At 44.8% G+C, this 12,401-nt stretch overlaps 1 protein-coding gene, 1 long non-coding RNA gene and 1 pseudogene across 7 annotated transcripts in view; 1 reads left to right on the top strand and 2 right to left on the bottom strand.

The window, feature by feature from the left end:
• The window catches only part of LOC111953401 (5'-AMP-activated protein kinase subunit gamma-1), a 108,998-nt gene that overhangs the window by 11,160 nt on the left and 85,437 nt on the right, over positions 1–12,401 (bottom strand). For all 6 annotated transcript variants that reach the window (XM_070435606.1, XM_023972638.2, XM_070435605.1 and 3 more), the window contains 4 exons: positions 5,371–5,452; positions 2,792–2,850; positions 466–511; positions 288–342 (listed from right to left, as the gene is read on the bottom strand). In XM_070435606.1, the coding sequence (XP_070291707.1) occupies positions 288–342; positions 466–511; positions 2,792–2,850; positions 5,371–5,452 (242 nt within the window). The remainder of the gene's footprint in view (positions 1–287; positions 343–465; positions 512–2,791; positions 2,851–5,370; positions 5,453–12,401) is intronic.
• On the bottom strand, positions 1,925–2,766 carry LOC139023158 (uncharacterized). Its single transcript, XR_011474314.1, has 2 exons — positions 2,146–2,766; positions 1,925–1,977 (listed from the first exon to the last, which is right to left on the bottom strand). It is a non-coding gene; the product is annotated as an uncharacterized lncRNA (long non-coding RNA).
• LOC111953402 (complement C1q-like protein 2) lies at positions 10,678–11,366 on the top strand (annotated as a pseudogene).

The raw sequence follows: 12,401 nt of genomic DNA, 5'->3' as shown, positions 1-12,401 counted from the left end.
GATGTGTATGACTATGATGTAGAAAAAACGAGTAGACAAATTAGATTTATCAATCAACTAGGAGTTGAATATGGACCGTTAGTATAATGGACTGATTAAACTCAACGCAAGTCCCTCAGTGTAATGATGAGCCAAGCAAAGTTAATCATGAACGGATCATTACTATCCTGTTCATGGATCTGCAGGTTCATTTCCCCATCATAAATGTTTTATTTGAACTTCAAATATAAAATAAAGACAAATATGAAATGCAGGTGACATGTATAAGAAATGTGGAACAGTCTCACCTTGCATCAGGTGATATGTTCACTAACGGCTTAAAGGTTTCTTGTAGGTAGAGCTCTATAGGACAGAAAAATAACAAAAAGCACCAACAAACTATCAAATCAATTTCTTTWTAATATGTTGAACGACTGATAAAAAGGGTTGTTTTGAAACTAGAAATCTGCCGGAAAGTTCCCATACCTCTCCATGTTTCAATCTGATGTTCCTCCAGCTCGTATATTTGTACCTATAAGACAGAACGTTCAACAATTAGTGATATTTAACATGCTTTCCATGATTCGCACACAGCATTACATTTATAATGTTTGGMTTTTTATAAGCATTTGTTAGAATTAGTAACGTAATAAATGTATATATTTTTATATCACAGCAATTCTCAGAAGAAAAATATGTAAGCGCTGGCATCATGAAAAATAAAACAGGTGGGAAAGTACCAGAATTTGGCACCGCTATCTCCAAGTTATCTCTCAGTCTCAGCTAATGACAGAGGCACTAACTATTTCCTCATCAATATGCATAAGTCTGATATGGAAGGTTCCCTAGAGGGTCTCAATCAGGTCCACCTCAACACTCTCTGACGTAAAACAAGACAGTTATGAGAACCGCTGCTAATGAATAACAGCAGCAAAGAAAGGAAGGGGGAGGGAGATGAGAGCAGTAGATCCTCAATGACTTCATTACAAAAACAAAGGCCATTTCTATGGTACCCACAGCTACATTGAGCCCATTAGGCGAATATGAACAGCGGGGGATTTGCTCGGTAATGCGTGTCATTTTTTCTTTAGAATGGTGGTGTGACAGACTAGCGAGGTGGATGGAGGATAGACAAAATGGCCATTGAGCTCTATCAGCTCTTGAAGTACCCTTAGGCAGACGGAGTAGAGGGTCAAAGACCGAAGGCCTTTTCTGTTCTTCTGTAAAACAACAGCTACATCACATTCACAATAACAAAATTACTGATCCAGGACTGTGTGTGCGTGTGTGTGCGCGCGTACGGGTCAGCTTGACCACAAACTCACTCAAAAAGTCCACAAACAAATGAAAGGCCATTGGGCAGCCCACTCGTCAGTCAGTCCAGACTAGAGGAACAGTGACTCATCTTGGAGTAAGTTTGGAAAATACAGGCAAAACCTGGGAATTTGGGGAAAGCTACCAGAATTTGGCAACACTCTCTGTGATCTCTGTCTTAGCCAATAACAGAGGCACTGACTATTTCCTCATGAATATGATATGGAAGGATTGACAAACGCMTCACTGCATTGGTTGTTCATTAGGATGACCACACACTGTCGCCGTCACTTGGCCTAACAAATACCAATGAGTATTGGGACGTGGAAAATCCAAAGAGGGCCTAGCCTCACTAGCTGGGCTTTCTATAATGTGTGTAATATGCAGGAGTGACACGGACACAGAAACTCCCTACTCTCACCACTGACAACACTTCCATTGAGTCAAATTACATTATGAATGACATATTTTATTTTTTACTTACTATGTCAAATGTACTTTCCAGCTGAAATATCATTGGTCATTGTTTGTAACAGTTTTGCTGCTATTTTGACCAGGCCTCTCTTGAAAAAAATATAATACTGCACTCTGCCGTTATTAAGCTTTAGCTGTACTGGGGAGGACTCCTGGAAAACAGCTACATGGAAGTGGTTCTCATTACACAACACAGCTGAGCAATGCAGGCTATTTACACATTTACATTTACATTTAAGTCATTTAGCTGACGCTCTTATCCAGAGCGACTTACAATTTGGAAAGTTCATACATATTCATCCTGGTCCCCCCGTGGGGAATGAACCCACAACCCTGGCGTTGCAAGCGCCATGCTCTACCAACTGAGCCACACGGGACCACAGCTGACTACAGCCTACTGTAGTCAGCTGGCTGGCACATCTGCTGTGGTGAGTGTGAGGGAGTTCAGTGGGTGTGTGTGTGTGTTATACTTGACTAAAATCAGTGTGGGTGAGCTGGTGTGAGAGACAGTAAAGCGCCAGTGAGAGTGTGTGTGTGTGTGTGTGTGTGTGTGTGTGTGTGTGTGTGTGTGTGTGTGTGTGTGTGTGTGTGTGTGTGTGTGTGTGTACACACAGGGTAAACGTGTGTAAGCCCTGGGTCAGAACAGAGAGACCGTACTGCAGAACCACCATCTTCTCATGACCTGATGATTAATGATGATGTCTCTCTTCACTCTGCCTGTAAAGCTCCATGACACAGTGCCTGAGATGGAGGTGTTGTTAAAGCTCCCAGCCTCCCAACACAGCACTACTGTCCAGTCAGTTAATGTCGTTGGCTGTGGTGACAATAGGAAGCCGAAGCCGTACAGTTAAACCACAGTCGTGTTCAGTAGTATGGACTGAAACAGGGAGGAACTAGCTGGACATGCTCAATGAGAAAACACTCCTTTTGGTTTTCTGTTGCAAAATATTTGTACATTATTTCCATTGCCCTAATGAACATGACCCAGAAGTCCTTGGGATCTGTATGATAAGGGGTCACGTACCATGGGAGACTTGTAGTATCTGTGGAGGATGTTGATGAAGTCTGTGATGGTTAACATTCCTGAAGAGAGAGCGAGAAAAAGGAGTGGTCTTGTTAATTGCAGTAATTATTCACATTGCACAGGTGTTGGATTTGTCCAAGCACACACACTCACTGGTACTGACAGAGGGAGACAGAGGAGAGAAGATGAGAGGAGAAGCAGAGGGAGGTACAGGTAGAACAGAAGGGTAATGTGTGAGATAGGGAGAGGATAGGGAAAAAGAGAAGATGGGGAGGGGAGAAGATAGGGAGGGGATAGTGAGAAAGAGGATAGAGGGTGTAGAGGATGGGGAGGGGAGAAGATGGGAGGGGATAGTGAGAAAGAGGATAGAGGGTGTAGAGGATGGGGAGGGGATAGTGAGAAAGAGTAGAGGGTGTAGAGGATGGGGAGGGGATAGTGAGAAAGAGGATAGAGGGTGTAGAGGATGGGGAGGGGAGAAGATAGGGAGGGGATAGTGAGAGAAGAGGATATAGGGTGTAGAGGGGAGAAGATAGGGAGGGGATAGTGAGAAAGAGGATAGAGGGTGTAGAGGATGGGGAGGGGATAGTGAGAGGGAGAGTGAAATAGATGGGCCTATTTCTGGGACATCCTCTCCACATACACATCTCATTGAGGTCAGTACAGCCTAGGGGTGAGAGAACAGTGGAGTGGAACAGAGGGCTAGATTCTTAGTAAAGCCCATCTGTGCGTGTCATACAACACATACACACGTTTTCTCTCATCTCTGTTACGGGATTTTTGTGTTTAATGACTAAAATATGTATACATTTGACTTAGACGTTACTGTATGAATGAAACTTATTATAATCATAATTCTGAGTGTAATATGTTCCTTATTAGAAAGAATGGAGTTATCTTCAGACAGGCTGGAATGCTGTGTTCCTTACAGGACATTCTGTCTCTACCCAGGGAGGGGAAAGACCTTGAGTTGATTGTAGATAGTTGAACAGGTGGCAGACAGTAATGAGAACTCGAACTGTATTGCCATTGTATCCGAGAGGAGGTTGGACATTAAAACCTATGACATCATCTTTGTTATATAACCTGATGTAAAATGTATTATGATCAGTACTTTCGAGAATAAACGCTATTGATTGATTGATTTTAATACTGGTTTTCTGTCCATTTGGCTGATAATTATCTTACAAATTCTTATTTATGGGCAGAATGTTTTAATTGAATTGGTTGATAAACATAGGAATGAAATTCCTTTAACACTCTCCCACTCTCAGTTGAGTGGACTTGATTTATGTATGTGAGGCTGCAGGGAGACATCAGGCTCTACACTCACATCCTAGTGATACAGCCAGGACAGTTGCGCAATATGGATGTCCCCTAACCATAGGTGGGCTCATAGCGATATTGGTCAATGTATCCTTGATTCAATTGTTGAAAAACATATAGACCAATACGGTAAGAATATAATATTGAGTCAATTTCTGCCATCTCAAATTAGCACGAGTGAATGGTAGCCCATGACCATGGCTCATTATAAATCATCTGCCTGTCTGTTCTCAGAGCCGGCTAGAGAGGAGAGAACAGTATTTATATCCGTCTCCATGACGCTGGCCCAGATACAAGGAGAGGAGACGAGAGGAGGCCGCCTCTTGAGGGGAAGAGATGGAAGGAGAGAGGGTGGAGTTGTCAAAATGGAGGGCAGAGAAAGCTGACGGAAAGGATGGAGAGAGAGAGGATGGATAGAGCAGAGATAGAAAAAGGGGAGGGGGTTGAGGAGAGGGAGGTACAGTGCAAAGACTGAAGCATTAGTAAGACATGGGTAGAAGTGAGGGAGAGCACAAAGGWGAGGGGGTTTCTAAGGACGAGGGGAATGGGGGAAAAAAGAGACGAGGCAATGATTATATTAGGGGGGAGGGTATTATGGATGTGGCTAGCCATGATGTAAGAGTGATCCAACAGATTTAGGCTAGAGAGATTCCTGTGTTACATAATATTCAGTGCATCTCCTGGATGTACAGTAAGTGTGTGACTTATTTCAATATGTGTGTGAACACAGGCCACCAGTGCCCTCCCGCAGTGGAAAGTGAAATCGATGGACAGTGTTCCCTGTGCTGTGCCCTCCTGCACAAGTCTTCAACTGTACTGTCCGTGTTCCTTAAAAAAGACTGACTGAGTTCCCGTCAGTGCTCCTTAAACAGATTGGTAAGTCACAGGAACCCAGTGTTGCTGTGGTAGGGAACAGGCCGGCCCAACAGGACCTCTTTGTGAAGGAACACGACTGGCATAACAGGTTTTAAAAAACCCAAGGAGGCAGGGCACTGTTGCAGAGGTCCCCTCTATGGCAGGGGCTATGGCAGGGACACACACATTTTATAATTTGCACGGACTATATCATTTGATCTACTTTCCTCATCACCTCTCAGTTTCTATACCTCCCCTCCTTTATAGTTGTGATACCCTCATCTTTATCCCAGTCTGACCATGTCTCCCTAATAACTCGATTTGGTTCCATTCTGTTCACTATGTATGGAAAATAATACAGTAACATTCGACTGCAAAAAAAAATATTTTTTTCCACTTACCGACAAAGCTCTGCTTCTTTGTCTCCCATAGTGGGGCTGCCCGCACCCCGTTGGCAACCAAGGCGAAGAAGGCCTTTTTTACCTACAGGCGAGAAGAACACACAACAATGTTTTTACAATACTTTTTAAACATGTATTTTATAAATGTAGGTGGAATAGAGCAGCATTATCCACCACTTCCCAGCCCCCTCTGCCTCCCAAGCTCCCAGTTGAGGGGTCAGACAACACAGCATCTCCCCCCTAAAGAGTGTGTTTCTGGGCAGGGCAGGGTTTCATCACACCTCCCTGGCTGTGTCAGTTAGCACCCGCTGCTTCCTCCCCATTACCACTAGCCACTGTGTGGTTAGATGTCRGTTAACTGGGGGCAGGTATACAGTACTGTGGTCTTTCATCACAAAAAAAGAATGCTGCTGTGTGTGGTTCTGGTGGTTTGACTTTTGTTCCCTGTAAACAACAGGCAGTGGAAACAATTCTCCTCACTCAGAACAAATAAGCATCCATCTTTCCATCTACTTTCATTATGAGAATAATGCCCCCTGGGCCGAGTTTTTCAAAAGTATCTGGATTTCGCCTATCAGATTGGATTAAATGCATAGAAATATAATAAATAGAACAGACTTGAATGGGGGACTCCCATTCTATTCCTTTGCATTAATCCAATCAGATAGGCGAAAATCCAGACAGCTAACTTTTGAAAAACTGGGTCCTGGACATTCCAGTTTGGTGGGATGATAAGATGGTATAAAAACAAAGACTCTAGTTCAGGTCTCCGTATCTCTAAGCCAGAGTCACATCTACCTGACTGACTGGATACATACTGTACCATGACTCCATTCACCTCAGCTGGGGGTAAAATAACTATGTAAAGTCGTACCAATTTGTAAGTCGCTCTGGATAAGAGCGTCTGCTAAATGACTTAAATGTAAATGTAAGGGGCTTGTGTAGACATGCTGAACATATACCGTTTCCTCATTAGAATTCATTCCCATTAGCATTCATTGTGAACAGCTCTCCCTGGGAAGCAGGTATCTGGTAATATCGTAATCCTACTGATATATCATTGTACTGCACCTCCCAAGATACTAAATGACTTAAAACCATGACACCGCAAAGGGAAACCACAGATGATATCCCCCTACAAAGACAAATGCATGGTCGTCTCTCAAATTGAATGCCTCACAGCCTTTTTAAAATTCATATCCAATGCTAATGGTCTGGGAATGAACACACAAGCATGCTATTAAACCCCATTGTCTCCAGGCACTGTAAAACATTAATGAGAGCATCCATTTTTCTTTTGGCATTTGTGAAAGAGTAATCTTAAGAAGATTAAAGTTTAATGAGGCCGTGTAGCCATAATGAGAAGGTTTCTTTAGCCTTCACATGGAAACTTTAATCTTCCATTGGGGTCAGCCTCAGTCCGTTTTCTGTTCTGGGCTGCTGGTCTGGACAAGCACTCAATGAAAGATTGGGAATCGGATAAGCAACTACTACCAGTCAAAACGTGGATGTGATCAAAGCTATAGGGCTGACCTATTTTCCAATCGTTAAAACAAGTATATTCCAGTAAGCGGGAGGGACGACCCATTTTCCTATCTTCGTTTCCTCATCCACGTGCCAAATGCATTCCCTATAAAGAGAAAGAACCCCCTCATTGACTGCAGAGAGTTCCTGCTAAACCCTCTGTAAAACTCAAATCAAATCAAATTTTATTAGTCACATACACATGGTTAGCAGATGTTAATGCGAGTGTAGCGAAATGCTTGTGCTTCTAGTTCCGACAATGCAGTAATAACCAACAAGTAATCTAACCTAACAATTCCACAACTACTACCTTATACACACCCCGTTTGTAAAGGATAAAGAAATGTACATAAAGATATATGAATGAGTGGTGGTACAGAACGGCATGGCAAGATGCACGTAGATGGTATAGAGTACGGTATATACATATGAGATGAGTACTGTAGGTATGTAAACATAAAGTGGCATAGTTTAAAGTGGCTAGTGGTACATGTATTACATAAAGATGGCAAGATGCAGTAGATGATATAGAGTACAGTATATACATATGAGATGGGTAATGTAGGGTATGTAAACACTATATTAAGTGGCATTGTTTAAAGTGGCTAGTGGTACATTTTACATAATTTCCATCAATTCCCATTTTTTAAAGTGGCTGGAGTTGAGTCAGTAGTTGCAGCCGGCCGCTAAATGTTAGTGGTGGCTGTTTAACAGTCTGATGGCCTTGAGATAGAAGCTGTTTTTCAGTCTCTCGGTCCCTGCTTTGATGCACCTGTACTGACCTCGCCTCTGGATGATAGCGGGGTGAACAGGCAGTGGCTTGGGTGGTTGTTGTCCTTGATGATCTTTATGGCCTTCCTGTGACATCGGTGGTGTAGGTGTCCTGGAGGGCAGGTAGTTTGCCCCCGGTGATGCGTTCTGCAGACCTCACTACCCTCTGGAGAGCCTTACGGTTGTGGGCGGAGCAGTTGCCGTACCAGGCGGTGATACAGCCCGACAGGATGCTCTCGATTGTGCATCTGTAGAAGTTTGTGAGTGCTTTTGGTGACAAGCCGAATTTCTTCAGCCTCCTGAGGTTGAAGAGGCGCTGCTGGCGCCTTCTTCACAACGCTGTCTGTGTGGGTGGACCAATTCAGTTTGTCCGTGATGTGTACACCGAGGAACTTAAAACTTTCCACCTTCTCCACTACTGACCCGTCGATGTGGATAGGGGGGTGCTCCCTCTGCTGTTTCCTGAAGTCCACAATCATCTCCTTTGTTTTGTTGACGTTGAGTGTGAGGTTATTTTCCTGACACCACACTCCGAGGGCCCTCACCTCCTCCCTTAGGCCGTCTCGTCGTTGTTGGTAATCAAGCCTACCACTGTAGTGTCATCCGCAAACTTGATGATTGAGTTGGAGGCGTGCATGGCCACGCAGTCGTGGGTGAACAGGGAGTACAGGAGAGGGCTCAGAACGCACCCTTGTGGGGCCCAGTGTTGAGGATCAGCGGGGTGGAGATGTTGTTACCTACCCTCACCACCTGGGAGCGGCCCGTCAGGAAGTCCAGGACCCAGTTGCACAGGGCGGGTCGAGACCCAGGGTCTCGAGCTTGATGACGAGTTTGGAGGGTACTATGGTGTTAAATGCTGAGCTGTAATCGATGAACAGCATTCTCACATGGGTATTCCTCTTGTCCAGATGGGTTAGGGCAGTGTGCAGTGTGGTTGCGATTGCGTCGTCTGTGGACCTATTCGCGGTAAGCAAATTGGAGGGGTCTAGGGTGTCCGGTAGGGTGGAGGTGATATGGTCCTTGACTAGTCTCTCAAAGCACTTCATGATGACGGAAGTGAGTGCTACGGGGCGGTAGTCGTTTAGCTCAGTTACCTTAGCTTTCTTGGGAACAGGAACAATGGTGGCCCTCTTGAAGCATGTGGGAACAGCAGACTGGGATAAGGATTGATTGAATATGTCCGTAAACACACCAGCCAGCTGGTCTGCGCATGCTCTGAGGACGCGGCTGGGAATGCCGTCTGGGCCTGCAGCCTTGCGAGGGTTAACACGTTTAAATGTTTTACTCACCTCGGCTGCAGTGAAGGAGAGCCTGCAGGTTTTGGTAGGGGCCGTGTCAGTGGCACTGTATTGTCCTCAAAGCGGGCAAAAAAGTTGTTTAGCCTGTCTGGGAGCAAACATCCTGGTCCGCGACGGGGCTGGTTTTCTTTTGTAATCAGTGATTGACTGTAGACCCTGCCACATACCTCTTGTGTCTGAGCTGTTGAATTGCGACTCGATTTTGTCTCTGTACTGGGACTTAGCCTGTTTGATTGCCTTGCGGAGAGAATAGCTACACTGTTTGTATTCGGTCATGCTTCCGGTCACCCTGCCCTGGTTAAAAGCAGTGGTTCGCGCTTTCAGTTTCACGCGAATGCTGCCGTCAATCCACGGTTTCTGGTTTGGGAATGTTTTAATCGTTGCTGTGGGTACGACATCGTCAATGCACTTCCTAATGAACTCGCTCACCGAATCAGCATATTCGTCAATATTGTTGTTGGACGCAATGCGGAACATATTCCAATCGCGCGTGATCGAAGCAGTCTTGAAGCGTGGATTCAGATTGGTCGGACCAGCGTTGAACAGACCTGAGCGCGGGAGCTTGTTGTTTTAGTTTCTGTTTGTAGGCTGGAATCAACAAAATGGAGTCGTGGTCAGCTTTTCCGAAAGGGGCGGGGGAGGGCCTTATATGCGTCGCCGGAAATTAGTATAACAATGATCTAGGGTTTTCCAGCCCTGGTAGCACAATCGATATGCTGATAGAATTTAGGGAGTTTTGTTTTTAGATTAGCCTTGTTAAAATCCCCAGCTACGATGAATGCAGCCTCAGGGTGTGTGGTTTCCAGTTTACAAAGAGTCAGATAAAGTTCGTTCAGGGCCATCGATGTGTCTGCTTGGGGGGGAATATATACGGCTGTGATTATGATTGAAGAGAATTCCCTTGGTAGATAATGCGGTCACATTTGATTGTGAGGAGTTCTAGATCAGGTGAACAGAATGACTTGAGTTCCTGTGTGTTGTTATGATGATCACACCACGTCTCGTTAATCATAAGGCATACCCCCCCGCCCCTCTTCTTACCAGAAAGATGTTTGTTTCTGTCGGCGCGATGCATGAAGAAACCAGCTGGCTGCACCGACTCCGTTAGCGTCTCTTGAGTTAGCCATGTTTCCGTGAAGCAGAGCACGTTGCAATCCCGATGTCTCTCTGGAATGCTACCCGTGCTCGGATTTCATCAACCTTATTGTCAAGAGACTGGACATTGGCGAGTAGTATGCTAGGGAGTGGAGCGCGATGTGCCCGTCTCCAAGCCTGACCAGGAGACCGCCTCGTTTGCCCCTTTTACGGCGTCGCACAGGGTCGCCGGCTGGGATCAGATCCATTGTATTGGTGGAAGGCAAAACACTGGATCCGTTTCGGGAAAGTCATATTCCTGGTAGGAACGATGATGAGTTGACGTTAATCGTATATTCAGTAGTTCCTCCCGACTGTATGTAATGAAACCTAAGATTACCTGGGGTACCGATGTAAGAAATAACACATAAAAAAACAAAATACTGCATATTTTCCAAGGAACGCGAAGCGAGGCGGCCATCTCTTTTTCGGCGCCGGAAGATCAAGATCAAGATCAAGATCAAGATCAAGATCAAACTTGACATATATATAAGAGAACTACACAAGCTAAAAGACTACACAGAACTGACCTGTCTTGACAAGAAAAGGTTTTAAGAATGAAGGGGGAGTCGTTCTACTAATGCTGTCTGTGCCTCACACTGTCTGGGGCACAAGGTAGGGGGCGGACCAGGCGGGGGACCAGTTTGTCTTACTGTGTGCCTGATACCACCTGCTCCTTGATCAGAGAGCTGGCTGTCCTGAAGGAGGAATTGGGAACCATGGACCAGAAACTAGGCGCTGTGGAGACCAGGCTACAAGCCAGCGTGAGCCAGGTGGAAGAAGTGAAAAGTATGAACAAAGCTCAGGAAGAAGAACTGAAGACATTAAAGAAGGACTTAGCAGCTAGTCAGCCAAAGGTGGCCTTCTCTGCAGCTCTAAGAACGTATGGTTCTGGGAACATCGGACCCTTCCCCACTGACATACCCTTACAGTACAAAAGAGTCTTCTCCAACGTCGGCAGTGGATACAACCCTGCTACAGTTGTCTTCACAGCCATGGTCAAAGGAGTGTATTACTTCTTCTACACCGTGTTCTACCAGGGAAACGCCAACGCTACCGTGTCTTTGCGGAAGAACGGACAGCTGCTGGTGTCCTCATGGGACATTGGGTCTGGACCGGCACAAGACTTTACCAGCAACGCAGCCGTAGTGGAGCTGGAGCTGGAGCTGGGAGACAGCACTGAGCTGGGCGTAGACACTAACAGGGAAGTCTTTGATGATGGCGGAAACTACAAACACCTCCAGTGGGTTTTTATTCTTTCCCATGTAATATCAGTAACACGTTAACAGTTCATTTGGCTGTACATATCAGAAGAGATTTTGGAAAAATACATCACAACAGTGTGGAAGTAAAACAAAATAAAACATTTACAAAAATAAAAAGTAMCGCACTGATTAAACTGTGATGATGTTGAGAGATGACCAGGTCTACTAGACAAATATATTTCTTGCATTCTTGTGACCTGCGCACTGGTCAAAGGTCACTGTCTGCTGTAATAGTTGTGGTTTGATGTTTAATGAAGAGCAGGTTCAAGCTGTTTGACTGAGGTGTTGGTGGTGGTTGTTGTTCTTCTCCATTGTTGTGACTGCAGCCGTTTCATTAAAGCCTTCTCACTGCTTCCTTGTTTTCACTGACATCATCTCTGTAGACTGACATCTCTGTAGACTGACATCTCTGTAGACTGACATCATCTCTGTAGACTGACATCATCTCTGTAGACTGACATCATCTCTGTAGACTGACATCATCTCTGTAGACTGACATCATCTCTGTAGACTGAAGTGTAGTGTGGTCTAACCATGGATGGATGAGACCTCCAAGAGACATGGTGGATAAGAGATAACACTTATCTGGATTAAAATGTAGAGCTTTTTAATTGCAGATGTCTATCAAGTCACAAGGTCAGACAAAAGCTATTTTTCTAGCTGGTGCTTTTGAAGATAAAACAGTGGGAGAGATTGCGAGGGGTTTTAAAGTGTGACAAGCTTCAAGAGAGAGGAACTGAAAGACTTTTACAAAGAGGATATCATAATAGTATATTCTGGCCTGAGGAGAAAGTCGCCAGATAATTTTTGTGCTGCAGTTAAATACTGCGTAGAGACATTTGTATCACTTTCCAAACCAAGACCATAACGGAGTTTACATGTTTAACAAAGCAGATCAATTAGTAACCAGAGACATAGTATCATGGCTCAAGCCATGACGCAATTGCATTTGAAGTTAGTAGTCGATAAAACACAAAAAAAGGTTTCCTGTTGACCACCTGTGTTGATGGAACATTATCAGTAGGCGGGACTACAGAAC

Source organism: Salvelinus sp. IW2-2015, linkage group LG27 (genome assembly GCF_002910315.2).
Source record: "Salvelinus sp. IW2-2015 linkage group LG27, ASM291031v2, whole genome shotgun sequence".
Lineage (NCBI taxonomy): Eukaryota > Metazoa > Chordata > Actinopteri > Salmoniformes > Salmonidae > Salvelinus > Salvelinus sp. IW2-2015.
Note: the sequence above shows the minus strand (reverse complement) of the source record. Positions and strands in the feature narration are given on the sequence as shown.